At 42.2% G+C, this 19,790-nt stretch overlaps 1 protein-coding gene across 1 annotated transcript; it reads right to left on the minus strand.

The window, feature by feature from the left end:
* Positions 1-8,395: 8,395 nt before the first annotated feature.
* Positions 8,396-18,500, minus strand: LOC144479902 (sialic acid-binding Ig-like lectin 12). Its single transcript, XM_078198939.1, has 5 exons — positions 18,452-18,500; positions 16,829-17,173; positions 12,241-12,543; positions 10,720-11,034; positions 8,396-8,463 (listed from the first exon to the last, which is right to left on the minus strand). Exons 1-5 carry the CDS (start codon positions 18,498-18,500, stop codon positions 8,396-8,398), a joined length of 1,080 nt encoding a protein of 359 aa, XP_078055065.1.
* Between the last annotated feature and the right edge of the window lie 1,290 nt (positions 18,501-19,790).

Raw genomic sequence — 19,790 nt, forward strand, 5'->3', positions numbered from 1 at the left:
TGAGTGTATTCAGGAGGAATTTCTCATTCAGTATGTGGATGGCCCGACTCGAGAGGGGGCAAAACTTGACCTCCTCTTGGGAAATAAGGAAGGGCAGGTGACAGAAGTGTTAATGAGGGATCATTTTAGGACCAGTGACCATAATTCTATTAGTTTTAAGATAACTATGGAGAATGATAGGTCTGGCCCAAAAGTTAAAATTCTAAATTGGGGCAAGGCCAATTTTGATGGTATCAGGCAGGAACTTTCAAAAGTTAATTGGGGGAGTCTGTGGGAAGGCAAAGGGATGTCTGGCAAGTGGCAGGCTTTCAAAAGTATGTGAAACAGGGTTCAGGATAAACACATTCCTCTTAGAGTGAAGGGCAAGGCTGGCAGATGTAGGAAACCCTGGATGACTCGGGATATTGAGACCCTGGTCAAGAAGAAGAAAGAGGCACATCACATGCATAAGCACTTGGGATCAAGTGAATCCCTTGAAGAGTATAGGAGTGTAGGAGTAGAGTTAAGTGAGAAATTAGGAGGGCAAAAAGGGACACGAGATTGTTTTGGCAGATAAGGCAAAGGAGAATCCAAAGAGCTTCGACAAATACATATAGGGCAAAAGAGTAACAAGGGAGAGAATAGGGCCTCTTAAGGATCAACAAGGTCATCGGTGACCGGATCCACAAGAGATGGGTGAGATCCTAAATGAATATTTCTCATCAGTATTTACTATTGAGAAAAGCATGGATGTTAGGGAACCTGAGGAAATAAATAGTGATGTCTTGAGGAGTGTACTTATTGCAGCGAAGGAGGTGCTGGAAGTCTTAAAGCGCATCAAGGTAGATAAATCCCCAGGACCTGATGAAGTGTATCCCAGGACATAGTGGGAGGCCAAGGAGGAAATTGCAGGTCCCCTAGCCAAGATATTTGAATCATCGATAGTCACGGGTGAGGTGCCTGAAGATTGGAGAGTGGCAAATGTTGTGCCTTTGTTTAAAAAGGGCTGCAGGGAAAAGCCTGGGAACTACAGGCCAGTGAGCCTCACATCTGTGGTGGGTAAGTTGTTGGAAGATATTTTGAGGGACAGGATCTACAGGCATTTAGAGAGGCAAGGACTGATTAGGGACAGTCAGCATGGCTTTGTGAGTGGAAAATCATGTCTCACAAATTTGATTGAGTTTTTTGAAGGGGTAACCAAGAAGGTAAATGAGGGCAGTGCAATTGATGTTGTCTACATGGACTTTAGCAAGGCCTTTGACAAGGTACTGCATGGTAGGTTGTTGCGTAAAGTTAAATCTCACGGAATCCAGGTTGAGATATCTAAATGGATACAAAATTGGCTTCTTGACAGAAGCCAGAGGGTGGTTGTAGAGGGTTGTTTTTCAAACTGGAGGCCTGTGACCAGTGGTGTGCTCAGGGATCAGTGTGGGGTCCACTGCTATTTGTCATTTATATGAATGATTTGGATAAGAAGACAGGAGGCATGGTTAGTAAGTTTGCAGATGACACCAAGATTGGTGGCATAGTGGACAGTGAAGAAAATTATCTCCAATTGCAACAGGATCTTGATCAATTGGGCCAGTGGGCTGACGAATGGCAGATGGAGTTTAATTTAGACAAATGCGAGGTGATGCATTTTGGTAGATTGAACCAGGGCAGGACTTACTCAGTTAATGGTAGGGCGTTGGGGAGAGTTACAGAACAAAGAGATCTCAGGGTACATGTTCATAGCTCCTTGAAAGTGGAGTCACAGGTGGACAGACTGGTGAAGAAGGTATTTGGCATGCTTGGTTTCATCGGTCAGAATATTGAATACAGGAGTTGGGACGTCTTGTTGAAGTTGTACAATACATTGGTAAGGCCACACTTGGAATACTGTGTGCAGTTCTGGTCACCCGATTATAGAAAGGATATTATTAAACTAGAAAAAGTGCAGAAAAGATTTACTAGGATGCTACCGGGACTTGATGGTTTGAGTTATAAGGAGAGGCTGGATAGACTGGGACTTTTTTCTCTGGAGCGTAGGAGGCTGAGGGGTGACCTTATAGAGGTCTATAAAACAATGAGGGGCATAGATAAGGTAGATAGTCAATATCTTTTCCCAAAGGTAGGGGAATCTAAAACTAGAGGGCATAGGTTTAAGGTGAGAGAGGAGAGATACAAAAGTGTCCAGAGGGGCAATGTTTTCACACAGGGGGTGGTGGGGTCTGGAACAAGCTGCCAGAGGTAGTAGTAGAGGCGGGTACAATTTTGTATTTTAAAAAACAGTTAGATCGTTACATGGATAAGATGGGTATAGAGGGATATGGGCCAAATGCAGGCAATTGGGATTAGCTTAGGGGTTTAAAAAAAAATGGCGGCATGGACAAGTTGGGCCGAAGGGCCTGTTTCCATGCTGGAAACATGTATGACTCTATGACTCTATGATTAAGATGCTGGAGGTGGTTCAGAGGAGTTTTACTCGACTGATACCTGGAATAAGCAGTTTATCTTATGAGGATGGATTAGACAGACTAGGCTGGTTTTCACTGGAGGTTAGAAGAGTGAGGGGTGACTTCATTGGAGTATATAAAATCCAGAATCGTCTTAACAAGATAGACGTGGAGATGATGTTTCCTCTTGTGCGTGAGTTGAGAACCGTGGGACACTGCTTGAAAATTGGAGGTCACCCCCATTTTAGGACAGAGATCAGGAGATTTCTTTTCTTGGAGAATTATGCAATTTTGCAGCTCTCTGCCTCAGGAGGTAGTGGGGAGCAGGAGCCGATGGGTGTGTGTGGGGTCACTAAATAAATATTTTTAAGATGGAGGTAGGTAGATTCTTGTTAACGGAATCAAAGGTTATGGGGGGGTAGAATGGAATGCAGAATTTGAAACACAAGCAGATTAGTCATGATCATATAAAATGGAGGAGCAGGCTCGAGGGGCTGAATGGCCTGCTTATCTTATTTTATATGTTTGTATGTGCGTATGATACCAAATGTAAAGGGAACAACAATTTATATTGCATGAGAAGGGAATGATGACTGTTTGGCAAGTGGACTTTAACTGGTAAAGGCATTGCCATAGAGAATATATCAATTAACAGCCAAGCTTTGTTTAAGAGCACTCTCTTTTGATGCAATATAAATTGTTGTTCCCATTACATTTGATACTCTTGCAAATTGTCCTGATGAGTGCAAGATGAAAAGCTTTGAAAATATGTGCTTTTTTCAGCAATACTCAAACCTTACATTATCAAATTACCAACACATATAATTAAGGTCTTTGCATTAGAGGTGAATAAATGCATTTGGTTTATCTCACAGATTCACATGGGAGAAAACACATTTCTTAAAAGATTCAGACAAGCAGTAATTTCTGTTTTAACTATTCAGACCCTGGTAAACACAATGGTAGAACCGGGATAGAAAACAACACCAAACAAAAATCCTTGACTGACGTCATTAAGCACGATAGTGGGACAGATCTGAATCAAAGACATTGGGCCAAATAATGATAGGCTCATTTATCTGGGGGCAAATGTCCTGTTGCATATTTACATTGATTTTTCTTCTTCAAACCTGTGCTTGCAGATCTGACACTTCTATTCAGTAATGTTTATTTGGTGAAGATTTGTAAGTGTGCAGACATGATCGTCCTAAACATTAAATTGATTGTTGAGCATGAATTTTTTAACAATTCTGTGCCATTCTAACTATTCTGCTGGATGTTTCTGGTGGAATCTATTTACCACAGGCCACTGAAAAGTGTCACTGCTCCCAACTGAAGGGGCAACTTTTAGATTCATGAGTGCGCTCACTTCAGCCATCTCCCATGTGTTATTCCTTATCCTCCCTCCCCCATACACACTAGTTTCCCACTCACAAATGGCAAAACCAACATCGGATTCCTTTATTTAAAAACAACTGAATGCCTGCTGCTTATTGCAGGCCCCATACCAATTAACACCAATCGTCTCCTTTCCTCTTTAAAATACCAACCACAAGGGCACCCATCCTCTCCATAAAGAATATGAGTTCGTCAGGCAATCAGCACAGCTCCAGAATCTCACTGTAGGAGTTCCTCGGGGAAATGTCTTCAGGCCAATATCTTTAGCTTCTGCATCATTGACATTCCTTGCATCATGCCAGGGTATAGATTGAATCATAGAATTCCTACACTACAAAAGGAGACCATTTGGTCCATCAAGTCTGCACCAACAACAACCCCACCCAGGTCCTATCCGCGTAACCCCACATATTTACCCTGCTAATCCCTCTAACCTACGCATCCCATGATACTAAGGGGCAATTTAGCATGGCAAACCTACCTGACCCGCACAGCTTTGGAGTGTGGGAGGAAACCGGAGGACCTGGAGGAAACCCACGTAGACACGGGGAGAATGTGCAAATTCCACACAGACAGTGAGCCAAGCCCGGAATTGAACCGAGGTCCCTGGAGCTATGAGGCAGCAATGCTAACCACTGTGCCACTGTGCCACCCCACTTTCCCTTGTTCCCTTTCCATTGCACAGTGTTCAGCACAATGCTCCAATAATGCAATAGACCCTGTCAACCTCAAAGCACCTCTGGATTGGGTCGACAAGAGGAAAGTAGCATTCATGTCACTAAAAGCACGCCAGACAATGACCATTTTGAAACGCCCTTCAATTTTTATGATATTAGTACCAAATCTATTGTGGGTGTCATTAATCCAGGCTCCCAGCGAGCAGCTATTGAAATAACAACAAGGCAGAAACTGGATATTCTTATCAACCTGACCTCTCCAATGTTCTCAACTATCTTGAGGCAGGAGTGTGATGGAACATTTACCACTCACCTGAAGAAGTGTCAGCTGGAGCTCAGCGATAGCTTTCTTGCCTCTGAGTCAGAAGGTTGTTAAACTCCCACTGTGAAGCAGGAGATCCAAGAGGACACACCAGTGCAGTATAGTGGGAGGGTTATACTGTCATTGTTTTCCAGATGGTGCATTACACTGAGATTCCTTTTGCTCGTAAAAGTAAAACTTATTAATCTATCAAGCAGCATCATTAATACGGGTTATTTGGTCATTCCCACATTGCTGTTTGTGCATCCACATTTTCTACATTATAACAGTGGCCAGACTTTTTCAGCATTTTGCTTTAAAGAGCTTTGGGAAATCTTGAGATTGTGAAAGGCATTATTTTAATATGTCTTTTCTTTTGCAGACTCAACAGCACTCAGGAGGTTTGATACCATTATACAAAGCAGTTGGTATTCGTTATTAAGCCCAGGTTTAAATCCTGTCCTACCTCTGTACTGTGGCTTAAGTAAGTAAGATATGGAGTTTATCACAGCGACTCATTTTCCTGTGTTCTCTAACAGAAAAGAGTGTAGGAATAGTAATGTGGGACACCAGGTTCCTCTCCAAACCAATGACTGTTGTGCATTGCTATTCCTTCACTGTTGTGGTGTCACTATCCTGAATGCCCTACCTAGCCGCATTGTGGCTGCCTTGTCACATCAGGGACTGGAATTATTGAAGAAGAAGCCTCACTGCCACCTTCTCAGGAAATGGGGAATGAATGCGGCCTCAGCACTGCCTAAGAATGTTCCTCTGAATTCAAAGTAATTTCATTCAAATAACTCAACCAGGCAAACGTTAGCACAAAAGGCCCATTTCACTGTTTTCTTGGACAATTCATTGTCGACTGCAGAAATGACTTTGAATTTTCAGGAGTGACGCTTCAACAATCATAAGGGATTCCATTCTCTCTATCACCCAGAAACCATTGTGCAGACCAGGTAGCAGGAGGACTTCAATCTCTCCATCAACGATTAATACTGTCGATGTGGTGAAATTCAGTTCCTGGTTTATACATGATAGTGTTGTTGTCGTATTTGTTGATAGTTCTATTTGTTGATAGTTCTATTTTCGATATTGGGAATTTCTAAATTAATTGTATTTATATTCAAAAGAGCTGACAGTTCTGGGTTAAAAGCCTATAAGAATAAATAGGTATGCAGGTTCTTTTCTTACTCAGGCTGTAAAGTTAACCACTGTATTGAAGGAAAAAAAATAAAACTTCTCACACAAAATATTGAGGGATAATTATAAACGTTGAAGGTGTTGAAACTCTCCTGCATTTTCACCCCTCACTTCTCTCCAAGTTGGTATCTAATTTAGTCCCGCTTCTATTTTGATGCCAGCACGTTCTTTGGCCAACACAATTTTCTGTTTTCATGAGAATTACTGCCACAGCTAATAGAAGACTGAACTGCTCTTGGCACTGGGGAGAGATGGGTCTAATGCAATGCTGATTCTTCTTTGCAGATTAGACTCTCAAAACACGAGTTGTCAGGAGATATTGGTCCAGATCCTTTGGCTTCCAGATCAACAGTGATCAGAGAAACCCCAGGAGAGACGTATTGGGAAGTTTGGAATGCACCAGCTCCAGGGGACTTGCCCAGGTGATTGGAACTTCTGATGGGCAATTTTCATACTCCCTGGAACACTGAAAAAGTTTCCAACTCTCCGTTGCTTAAACCTGGACAGTTCTGACTTACTTGAAAAAACCGTGACTCCAGCCTGACCACCCCCTGACTCATGACTACATTGTCTGATCTCCCAACTACCCTCTTAACCTGCCAAATCCCCCTGATTCCCCATCTCCATTGGTTAGCACTGCTGCCTCACAGTGCCAGGGACCCGGGTTCAATTCCATCCTCGGTTCACTGTGCGGAGTTTGCACATTCTCCCCATATCTGCAAAGGGGCCCTCCGGGTGCTCCGGTTTCCTCCCACAGTCCAAAGATGTGCAGGCCACGCTAAATTGACACTGGTGTCAGGGAATTAGCAGGGTAAATATGTGGAGTTACAGGAATGGGGCCTGGGTGGGATTGTGGTCGGTGCAGCCTCGATGGGCTGAATGGCTGCCTTCTGTACTGTAGGGATTCTATGATTCTACCCCACCTTCCAAAATATACCCCTGATCTCCCCCCCCGACCCCCACAACTTCCCGGACCCAATCTGTCTAGCCCTTGACAGCCCCCAAATGCAACCCACCAACTTACTTACCCACTCACCCACCTGCCACCCTACCACCCCACCCACCTATTACACAAACCAGCTGGCATCCAAATCACCTGCCACCTGTAACGATCCCAGTTATAACTGGATGGGAAGATCCCAGAATGGAACCCTAACTCAGGCTGTAACATTTATGTTTCTTTTAGAAAAGGTGGAGGAACAGAATCACATGATCACAAATTCGAATTAACAACAAGAAAAAAAAACATTTATTAAACATGATGCATTGGATTATGATACAATACTCCTTTACAGTACCCTCCCACCTCCCAGTGTCACAGATATATACAAATTTTAAGATTAACATAGATTACAAAGCACATCTTAAGCTATAATGGACTCAGTAACACAAAGTCCCTTTGAACATACATTGGCTGTGTCAAAGTACAAAGCACACACTCCATTCTGAACCCAAGTTAGTATGTGTGGATTCCTTCACTGAGAGCCCAGTAGCCCAGTATCAGGCTCAGCCAGTGGAAATACTAAAATTATCATTGCCCCAGTGAGTTTTCCTGACGTCACTTTCAGCAACATCTCCTGGAATAAGACCAGCCAGAGTTGGCAACCCTAAGATAAGTTCAATAGGGGCCCATACAAAGGCCTCAGGAATCCTGGAAATAAAGTTAGTTGATCCCACATCGGCCCCTAAGGGGAAAAGAAAATAAACTGCTGCCATCATCCAAAGGAATCCCACGTTGGACACTGAGGAGTCATTTCATCTGTGTAGGTGCTCCTGCTGTACATTGAACATTGCTGGAGGTAGGCAGAGAGGGGGCTGGTGAGAACTTTGCTGGCATGGAAAGAAGGGAACATTGCTGGGAGCTGGGTGGAGTGGGGAGTGTGAACATTTTTGAGTGCTGGACAGAGAGTGAACATTGCTGGGGACTGGGTGGGGAGGTGAACATTGCTGGGGTTGCTCTGGTCGCCCTTGTGCTTGGACATCCCAGGTAATTTATTTGCTGCCAGGTAGGTTTCACACCTGCTCTGGAAAGTTGTCAGCAATTTTCTGTAAAAACTAGGGTGAGTGTAGCAGAAACAGCCCAGATCGCTGTGGTTTGAATAATCTGATCCCACTGTCATCAGAACCATGGAACATTCCCGATAATACATTCATTAACAAAACAGCTATTTGTTAGAAACATGTTACAAGAAATCAAACATATGTACCCTTCAGAAGATAACTAAACAAATCACGTTTGCAATGATTTTTATACCTTTTTTTCCCCCAAGGTAAGTCGGATGTCCGATCCAAATCCACCTTTAACTACAATTGTCCAACGAGGCATCTAATTCTTTATTCAGCCAAGGACATTGGAGGCTCCTTCACAATGACCATGTGTTTAAATTTCTTCAGTAATTTCATCACTCCTCGTTGATGTTGCTGGTGCCTTCAAAAGCTTTACCGATAAATGGAACAGTAGCTCTCTTTCCTGTTCACATGCACAATCCACTAGGAAATAATTCAAGTCACTTCAGTTATTGGCTTCTTTCAAACTGTTGCTTGGAAAATTAAATACAGAGTTTATCTGATAAAGCACAGGTCTCCTAGTTCCTCGGCATTTCAGAAGGAGGCAAACTCTGACATTGTCCATCAGCATCGCTTCTGTCAATATCTCTGTTAGCACTGATGAAAATAAATCCCAAAATGCGATGCTCTCCCCACCACCTCAGGTAATTTGTAAATCAAATTTTGATTAGTACCATTAAGTTCGTCAAAAATACTAGAGCTTCTGATATGTCATTTCACTGTCTTTTGAGTGGAATCACACTTGCATCTTTCCCAATATGATTAATGAATTTATATCTCATTTAGTAATAGACATAGAAACTTTACTGTCGAAATTCAATTATGAATCATAGAATCCTACAGTGCAGAAGGAGGCCATTCGACCCATCGAGTCTGCACTGACCACAATCCCACCCAGGCCCTATCCCCATAACCCCAAGCATTTACCCTAGCTAGTCTCCCTGACACTAAGGGGCAATTTAGCGTGGCCAATCCATTTAAGCCGCACATCTTTGGACTGTGGGAGGAAACCGGAAGATACAGACACAGACACGGGGAGAACGTGCAAACCCCACACAGACAGTGAGACCCAAGCTGGGAATCGAACCCGGGTCCCTGGTGCTGTGAGGCAGCAGTGCTAACCACTGTGCCACCGTGCCACCCCTCATATGTCTCTGGTATCCTTTTTCTGCTGTTTCAGTTTTTATTGTGAGACAATTTCAGAAAGAAGAACAAAATAGTCACCATTCCCCCAGTTAATTTTATTTCTTTGAACCTGATCTTTCTCCCATCTATTGAATGGTAATCTGAAAACAATCGGCATGTGTACATTAATACACACACATCTCAGCAATTTAATGGAAAGTTATATCAGAAGAAGTGAAGACTGATTTAGTTGAGAGCAATTCATAAGGCGAGGTATATTTCTAAAAGACTATAATGATTACATTAGATGTGAAAGCTGAATTATTTTACCTTTATTGATTTGAAAGAAAACATCAATGCTATCATGTTTCTTGGTGATTTAAGCTTTACATCGTTACCTGGTTTTCAGCAGTTAACCAAACAACTCAGCGTGATTAGAATCAGAATGATCACAGCAACTGCAACGAACCGCATAATCAAAATCCCATACCATGTGTGACCTGTAAGAAGTTTGTGAAGGATCAGTGTAGCATTTTTAAACAAGGCAAATAGTAGGTCCTAAAGATTTCATCTACTTTATTGCATGGTCAATCAAAAATGTTCGAATTGGAGACCAGAAACACAATGGCCAGGATTCTCCCCCCCCCCCAAAGAAATTCTAAGTGCCGAATTTGAGTGAACAAGGGAATAACCAGCTGTTTTTTTCAGTGGGATTTTCAAAAAGAATCTCCCACATTCTGAGCACTGCAGAGTTCCCTAGTGAGATTCACGTTGAAAATCCAGCAGCGGGGTCTATTCCCACCAGAGAGGCCGGCAGCATAGCGCTGAGCGGGCCACTGCACATGTCTGCGCCGTAATCAGCGCAAGTGCAGCAGCCCCGCACTGCCGGCCTCCCGATCGCTGGCCAGCTACATTGTTGGCCAGGCTGGCAACCCCCCATCGCTGGCCGCGGGACCCCACCCCCCGTCTCCCCCCTCTCAGGCCTAAGTCCTATGTTTCTCTGTCCTATGTTCTTATGAAATTGAGGTTACATAGGCATGGCACAGGTACCTAAATTCTGGCTGTAAACAGAGAATATGGAAGAGATTTTACGTAAAAAACATATGAATATAATTAACGCAAACAGAGATAGAATAGTTAACAAGAACCTGCTCCTACATAGCACATTTCTGAAAGGAAAACACCCCAAAATGATTCTTAACAGTGAAATCAAAAATAAACTGTGTAGAGAGACGGTGATTATTATTCTGCTGGAATAAGAATATAAGAAGAATGTCTTATAAAAAATAATGTCAATCGTGGACAAATGTGTGTTAACCCATAAGTGGTTAAACATGACCATGTCTTGGGGATGGGATGTATTATTTTCTATACAAGTCCAGTTTAAAGTAGAATAAATATTACAAGCCTACACATTCTGAGCCCAAGAAAGAAGATACTTTACAGTTCATCTGTGCTCCCAATTTTCTGAAAGTATTATTCCCTGTAACAAACACTGCAATCTTCACACATGTATTATAACAAGCATGTTTACCTTTCACACCTACTATACGAACACTTGCGTTTCTCCAGCCATAGCTATTGTTCGCCACACACCAGTACACTCCTCCATGTATAGACTGGAAATGTATCTTTACATTTGAACAATTCAATCCAGATTCAAGTCGTGAGATTTCAGTGTAGTTTTCACTGTCCTTCATCCAGATCACAGTGGAAATCGGGTTACTATCCACACAACATTTCAGTTCCAGGACCGAGTCCATTGGGACAGTGATGGAGCTATTGGTCTGATGACGATAATTGTCACTGCTGGCCAACCTATACATTATAGTGGGATCTTGTGGTCCATCTAACAGTAAAGATAATGTACACTTAATTTTATGTAAAAAACATATGAATATAATGCATACAGAGATAGAATTAGTTAACAAGAACCTGCTCCTACATAGCACATTTCTGATAGGAAAACACCCCAAAATGATTCTTCACAGTGAAATCAAAAATAAACTGTGTAGAGAGACGGTGATTATTATTCTGCTGGAAGAGTTCACAAAGTCAGAGGAGGAAGAGTAAACAGGACAGGAGGCAGATTGTCAGTATTAGCCCTCATTAGGTGCATTGGGGTGGAAGATAGAAAAGAGAACAGCATGCAACAGTTGGGTTTGTTGTTCATACAGAGGCAGTGATTATTGAAAGGCAAGGAGGGAAGCTATGGATTTGTCCAAGAAGGAGTGAAGCCTGAGAGAACACCAGGAGAGTAAGAAAATAGAGGAATAGTGAAAGGTTAGTGTAAGGCTATGCCCAAGAAGAGAGAAATTAAAGGAGGTATGACGGAATAACAGGAAGGGTGAGAAAAAGGGCCCAATAGAGAGAGAAAAGAGAAAGAAAAAGGGTGATAAAAATAATGGGACCAGGTCTGGAACAGCAAACAAAATGGACACAGGGGAATCCCATTCCTGGGGTGAAGGGTTTATCCTATGAAGAAATACTGCTCAGTTTGGAGTTATACCCATTGGAGTTGAACTTATTAAAGCATTTAAGATTTTGAGGGCACTTTATTGAGTCGATGGAGGGAGAATGTTTCCTCTTGCGGGGGAAACTGAAATTGGAGACATAGTTTAAGAAAAAGAGGTCTATCTTTTCAGACAAAGTTGAGATTTTTTTTCCTCAGAGAGTTGTTAATCTGTGGAATTCTCTTCATCAGCATGGAGTGAAGGCTGAGTGTTTAAACTGATTCAAGTCTAAGTTGAATAGATTTTTGACAGACAAGAGAGCCAAAATTTACATGGGGCAGACAGGAAAGTGGAGTTGTGACCTCAATCAGATCAGCCGTGATTATATTGGAATGATGGAGCGAGTTCAAAGGCCAAATGGTCTACACCTGGACCTAAGTCCTATGTTTCTCTGTCCTATGTTCCTATGAAATTGAGGTTACATAGGCATGGCACAGATACCTACATTCTAGCTGTAAACAGAGAATAATCAGAGGGGGTCCAAAGTTGAAATAAAAATTAGCATTACAGAGTACTCAAAATGTAAAAAAATCCATACTCACACATAATGTGAAGTTTGATCTCATTTGTCAGTGGCTGGCTGAAAGTCACATGGTTTATCTGACATGTGCAGACAGTTCCATGGTCAGTCAGTTTTGGGGTGATTTCAAGCTGGCTGGAGGCAACAGGTGTACCACTCACTATTGCTCTTGAGGTCTGTGTAGTGATGTTTTTTATGATGTTTTCGCCATGACATGTCCAGATAAAGGTAATGTTCTCAAAGTACAACCCCTTGGCAGAGCAGGTCAAGTTTGACTTGTGTCCAATAACCAAAGCACCATCCCCAGTGGAGATTTCAGGGGGTCCTGAGAGAGAAAGGAAAAGAAAAGGTAGAGTCACGTTACTAGTTAAGTAACCTTCCCTTTAGATTAAACAAATCAAGGAACAAAATACATTCAAGAAATACACTCATGTCACTCTAAATCACTGTTCAATCAGGATTATATATTGTAATTTTTAAGTAGTAATTATCTGATCACAGTAACTGACACACCACAGTCCTATGTTTTACCTTACCTACTGGGTAACATTAATGGCACACTAAGACAACTTAATGGTAGCAGAAACTTGCCTTATACGAGTATATTTTGATTAATGTATATTGGGATTCTTCTCTGTGATTAAAACCAAGTTATTATCAGGTACTTTCAATAGCTTTGTCACCTTTTGTTATATTACTTTATGCTTACACTGAGAACAGTTATTTTGTGCGCATTTCCCATATGTGACCTTCTATATGTTCTGCTGCAGTGACATCAACAATGGACACATGGACAGGAATTCCCAAAGTCTTCGGCAAAAGATAGAGTCTAATACAACAGGAAGCTTATTGGAAAACTTCAGTATGGTCTGACAGCATCTGTGGAGAGAGAATAAAGCCAATGTTTCAAGTCCGGGTGACCTTTCAGTCATCCAGGTGAGGCGGTGGCGTAGTGGTATTGTCGCTAGACTAGTAATCCAGAGACCCAGGATAATTCTCTGGAGACCTGAGTTCGGATCCCACCGAATCTGAAATGGTGAAATTTGAATTTAAAAAGAATCTGGAATTAAAAAATCTGATGATGACCATGAAACAATTGTTGTAAAAACCCATCTAGTTCACTAATGTCCTTTAGGGAAGGAAATCTGCTGTCTTTACCCAATCTGGCCTACATGTGACTCCAGATCCTCAATTCCAACCCTTAGGGTGCTTCAGGTACAAAGTCAGATTACGGAGTGTCAGTAGGCCTGACACTCCTCAATATATATAGGTGAGACTCCCTGATGGAGCAGGCAATCATTACCTTAATCAGGGAATATTGTGCTCAAAGACAAAGTTTATTTATTAGTGTCATAAGTAGGCTTACATTCACACTGCAGTGAAATTACTGTGAAAATCCCCGAGTCGCCACATTCTGGTACCTGTTCAGGCATACTAAGGGAGAATTTAGCATGGCCAATTCACCTAATCCGCATATCTTTTCGAGTGTGGGAGGAAACAGGGGCACCTGGAGGAATCCCACGCAGACACGGGGAAAATGTGCAAACTCCACACGGGCAGTGACCCAAGCCGGGAATTGAATCTGGGTCCTTGGTGCTGTGGGGCAGCAGTGCTAACCACTGTGCCACCATGCCACCTTTTTTTGCTCATACTCCAAGAGGCCAACCTCATGCACCTCGTTGAGGTCATTACAGTAGGTTTATGCTTTTTTTCCCCCTCGGTATTTCACATGCCACAATTGTTGGTTGAAATATTATGGGCCCAGTGCCAAAAAGTTTTCATTCATTGAATGCAATCGGTAAAACAGCATTTATATAGCAAAACCACCCACACATTTCACAGAGCACCATTGAACAATGTTTAACACTGATTCATATAAGGATATACTAGGACATTGATCAAAAGCTTCACAATAGAGACATTTTTAAGAATGGTTTTAAAGGAACCTATCACATATTTGTCCACATTCATTGTAGTTTGTCAATTAAATGTATTGGCTTTGATTAAAACTTTGAGCCAAAACATTAACTGCACTCTTTGCTTTAGAGATGCTAACTTACCTGCTGTGTATTCACAACATTTTCAAGCTCTTACTGGATTATTGATTTTATATTGCTGCTCATACATGTAACAATGATGAACAGCATTAGGTATTTCGAACATTCATTGGAACTTGAGGACAAAGTCGGAAATGCTAACTGAGCATGCGGATAAGGGTAAACAGTATCTCGTGTGAATTCCAATATGCATTATACAAGAGCCGTCACAATAGACGCAGGATTTTGATGCTACAAATGTAGACAATGTAACCAATTTTAAAAATTGTAAATTCTCAGAGTTAATGATCAGCAGAAAATGTTGCTTAATCCAAATAAGTATGGAAACTTTACCCTAAACCATGATGGAGATCTTTGAATAATTACAAATGGCATCAACAAAACCATTTTGGAAAAACTGCACTAACTTATTGCCAGTGTGCTTAAAGTTAATAATTTTCTCTGAGAACTGAGTTTTATATCTGTATATGTGACACAATAAAGCATGTTATTGCATTAGTTATTCCTTTGTGCATCACTCCTGCTGTAACAGTATCAGCATTTGAAGATGTTATTGGACATTGTGGGCAGGTTGTGAATCCTGACATGACCTTTTTGCCTCAAGCTGTAGGCTTTCCATGGCAAATCTCTATTTGCTTTCTGAAATCCCCTGTTTGATATTTCCTGACAAATGGCAATGTATCACACACTTGTGCAATTTCATCATAATTGATTATATGTCATAGTTTTGATTAAAGTTTTGAACCAAAGCATTAAAGGGGGGAAGGGGGATGTAAGATGATTTGTCAGAGAGTCAGTGCAGACTCAATGGGCCGAATGGCCTCATTCTGCACTCTGGGGATTCTACGGTAACTCTTCCCTTCAGAGATGCTGACTGACCCGCTGTGTATTTCTAACATTTTCAAACCTTTATTGGATTATTGATTTTATATTACTGGTCATATATTGAAGTGGAATAATTTGATATTGAAATTCATGTTAAGATGTGCATTTACAACTTCAATATGTAGTTTGAATATTAATAGTTTTAAAATCAGCTGTGGGAGCCTTTGTGGCATGATGGGAAAGGTAGCCAAAACAATAAAGAGACAGTAAAGCTGACAGGGAACTATCCCTGCTGTGAGACAGGAATATCACACAATGGAGAAAAGGGACCATCTGTATCAGCTCTGTGACCAATCTGTTGCTGTACGGGGAAGCACAGTGGCTCAGTGGTTAGCACTGCTGCCTCACAGCGGCAGGGACCCGGGTTCAATTCCAGCCTCGGGTGACTGTCCGTGTGGAGTCTGTACATTCTGCCTGTATCTGTGTGGGCTTCCATTGGGTGTTCTGGTTTCCTCCCACAGTCCAAGAACAAAGTCTTGAAAAGCGAACCGAGAATGTCATGAACTTGGTGAATTTTACCATTCCACCCGCAGTGGGAATCATAGCGGATGAAGGAAAGGTTCATTGAACTCAGGCAGGATTTTCCGGTTTCAGGGTGAGTGAGGCTGGAAAATCCCACCCAAACATGTTTTAACAAATCCAGTGAATCTTAAAAAGAGTAATGTTTGAACGATTGTATAACTAGCTAATATGAAACAGAGGGATAATCATAGAATCCCAACAGTGCAGAAGGAGACCATTTGGCCCATTGAGTCTGCAACAACTACAATCCTACCCAGGCCCTATTCCCGTAACCCCACGTATTTACCCTGCCAATCCCCCGATACAAAGGGTCAACTTAACATGGCCAATCAACCTAACCTGCACATCTTTGGACTGTGGGAGGAAACCAGAGCACCCGGAAGAAACCCACGCAGACATGGGGAGAACGCGCAGACTCTGTTCAGACAGTGAACCAAGCTGGGAATCAAACCCAGGTCCCTGGCGCTGTGAGGCAGCAGTGAAAACCACTGTGCCACCGTGCCGCCCTTGTGGTATGAATGTAATAAATAATGAAATTGGAAGGGATTCACCTTAGTGATGGCCTTTTCACCTCCTCAGACCCTACAGTAACAAGTGATCACAAACCAGGTTTAGAGAACATCATTCTGAACACCAGCACTCATTTACTTGTACTCTTCTGGGTAGCAACACAATTTGCTTAAGTAACCTGGTGCAACATTGTGTGTGTCTGTTAATAATTATTGATTGTATGAATGGTTTGGTGAACATGTTGTATCTATAGGGCGGCATGGTGGCACAGTGGTTAGCACAGCTGCCTAACAGCACCAGGGACCTGGACTCAATTCCTGGCTTGGGTCACTGTCTGTGTGGAGTTTGCACATTCTCCCCGTGTCTGCGTGGGTTTCCTCCTGGTGCTCTGGTTTCCTCCCACAGTCCAAAGATGTGGGGGTTAGATGGATTGCCCCTTAGTGTCAGGGGGACGAGCTGGGGTAAATGCATAAGGTTATGGGGATAGGGCCTGGGTGGGATCGTGCAGACTCAATGGGCCAAATGGCCTCCTTCTCCACTGTAGGATTCTATAATCTATAATTTATACAGACTATACAGTGAATCTTTAAAGTTGCAAAGTCTTCTTACTTATTACATGATATGCAAACACTTTACCATAACTCTGTATCCGTGTTCCTGGTCCACTTCTCTCGATTGGTGGGTAAAGCGGAATCTTCACCACACAGAGATAATTATAATCAGACTGATCAGAAGAAACATTTTCAAGCTTCAGTGATGAAACACAGTGATTCAAATGACCCAGAGTAACGTCAGGAATGCAGGTCGGTTTATTGCTGCTATAGGAATAGTTGGAAGCCCTTCGAGAGTTTCTGTGCCAGTTTGCATGTATCCATTGGCGAGAAGTCCCATTATAAATAAATGTACAGGTTATTGTGACTGGCTGTCCTCTCAGGACACTGACCAGACTTGGCTGAGTCACCTCCCCAATGTTCAACACACCTGATGGAATAAAAAGCTTTGTCATTTTCATTTTAAGTTGAGTTGGTCCTGATTTTCAATATAAACTGTTTACATCAAAAACTCAATTGAAATAGCATGGAACATGAAAGATCCTGATGGCACAGTGGTTAGCACTGCTGCCTCACAGCGCCAGGGACCTGGGTTTGATTCCCGGCTTGGGTCACTGTCTGTGTGGAGTTTGCAGGTCCTCCCCGTGTCTGCATGGGATTCCTCCGGGAGCTCTGGTTTCCTCCCACAGACTAAAGATGTGCAGGTTCAGTCGATTAGCCATGCTAAATTGCCCCTTAGTGTCCTGGGGTGTGTAGGTTAGAGGGATTAGTGGGGTAAATATGTGGGATTACAGGAATAGGGCCTGGGTGGGATTGTTGTCGGTGCAAACTTGATGGGCTGAATGGCCTCCTTCTGCATTGTAGGGATTCTATTTATCTTTCTAAGCCTGAGTTCTAAACGAAGTGAGTATTTGAGACCTGATATTCTACATTAATATTTTCTTACGGTGCTGAATCTATTGTGACTGCCTGTCATCTCAAGACATTGACCAGACTTGGCTAAAACATCTCCCCAATGATTGCGATACCTGATGGAATATAAAGCTTTGTCATCTTCATTTTGAAGTTACTTCCTCATGATTTTCAACAGAAATGGGGAATATTAAAATCTCAATTTAAACAGTGTCGAGTTGCGATATCCTTCCAATTGGATCTAATGTAAAAAAAAGATTTTCTCAGACTTAATTCTAAACTATGCAACGCTTTGGGACCAGCTGCTCTGCACTAATATTTTCTTCCATTTTAAATTTGTTTTACTTTGTAAAACTAGACAGATGTCACCACAAATAATCTATAGATTTCTGATGTTACCATAAGAATCTATAGACTTTAGCTTCCAATTCTGTGAAATGGCTGCTATCAGTGTGAACACTGAGCAATGAATGACACACTTTTACCAAAGATCTACACAACTTTAAACAATACAACCCTAATCAGGGTGAGAATTGGCAATCGGTCTACAAAGCATCAACTCAACTGAAATACAAATTATACAGCAGGAGATTTAACCCAGCCACTGTGATGAGGGCCTTTGAATAGTGATCTTAACCGAATCATTCAAGTTCAGTCTCACTTGCAATCTCTCTCTTCAGTACAACATACTATAAAAATACTGAAATATTCTTTAAAAAATGAATCAATTGCCTCTAACACCATACCCCAGCACTCCGACAATGTACACGTCTCCTGAGCAGAGAAAGTATCTTACCTTGAACTCCTGTTTGTAAAATGAAAAGCAGCTTCAGCAGGAATTGCATCTTTTCAATGTTTCCCACTGTTCCCGAAGCTGTTTAAACTTTCAGACCCAGGACCCGTTATTATCCTGTGCGTCTGTGTTTGAGACATCAATGCGGATGTTCCACCCGGTAATTAACCTGAATTTCACCCTGCAACCGGCAACAACTGTGAAATACCATGACTTTCTGCTATCTTAAGGAAGGAAGTTACGTGGCAAGCGAAGATTGCTTTCTTTTCTCTTTTGATTTAACGGTGTTGTAAAGTTCTACGTTGAGGAGGCTTTTTAATCAAAGGAAATTAAAGAATCCCGCCAACATATTTCTGCTCCATAATAGCTGATCTTGGACGCTGATTGTAATAGATTCAATACTAATTTCAATACTCCAATTATAATACAGTGGGCACCTTACAAGGTTTACATCAGGTTTACTTATCAGGTTTACATTGATTCAAATCGCTTTTCATCCCATGAGTACAGTTGTTATTTTCTACATTTACAACACTAATCCTCTACTTATTTGAACTGTGTCAGTTAAATTGGTCAGGAGAATATTTTCTCCTTTCTTAAACTACAAATAGCTCACACATCTCCCACCCCATCCCTTGTACCCAAGGACCAAAGCTGCATTAATCCACCAATACCTATTTCAGATCACTATTGTCAGGGGCAGCCTACAGGTTGGGAGTTACACCACCATTGAGTATCTCTTGAGTTCTTAATGGAAGCAACTTCCTCGTTCGTGTAGAGGTTATTATCCTCGTCTGTTACGCTGGAGACCGGGGTTCAATTCCCCGATGGGGATCTGCCAACTTCCATATGGGCAGCACGATGGCACAGTGGTTAGCACTGCTGCCTCACAGTGCCAAGGACCCAGGTTCAATTCTGGCCTCGGTCACTGACTGTGTGGAGTTTGCACTTTCTCCCTGTCTCTGCATGCGTTTTCTCCCACAATCCAAAGACGTGCGGGTTAGGTTGATTGGCCATGTTAAGTTGAGCCTTAATGTCAGGAGGATTAGCAGGGTAAATGTGTGGGGTTATGGGAATAGGGCCTGAGTGGGATTGTGTTCGGTGCAAACCCGATGGGCCGAATGGCCTCCTTCTGCACTGTAGGATTCTGTGTTCTTTGATCTCTACTTAGAACCCCACTCTCTGGTGGTTCAGTTAGAATCTCTAAGGTGGGGCTGGAAGCATTGTTTTCCTCATCACATTAAGAAAATCCCACACAAAGTTTCTACACTGTATGAAAGGTACTTCATGCTGAGCTTCTCACCACGCAGTTTGTGAAAGGGAATTGCCTTTCTGGTTAGAT

Source organism: Mustelus asterias, chromosome 27 (genome assembly GCF_964213995.1).
Source record: "Mustelus asterias chromosome 27, sMusAst1.hap1.1, whole genome shotgun sequence".
In the NCBI taxonomy this organism is placed as follows: domain Eukaryota; kingdom Metazoa; phylum Chordata; class Chondrichthyes; order Carcharhiniformes; family Triakidae; genus Mustelus; species Mustelus asterias.

Bases quoted from the DNA above. Each gene is read 5' to 3' on its own strand.
- LOC144479902 (XM_078198939.1), bottom strand. From the start codon at position 18,500: ATGCAATTCCTGCTGAAGCTGCTTTTCATTTTACAAACAGGAGTTCAA. The intron at 12,544-16,828 runs GTAAAGTGTTTG...TTTCTCTCTCAG, and splicing joins AACACGGATACAGAGTTATG to GACCCCCTGAAATCTCCACT. The intron at 11,035-12,240 runs GTGAGTATGGAT...CTTTACTGTTAG, and splicing joins GATCAAACTTCACATTATGT to ATGGACCACAAGATCCCACT.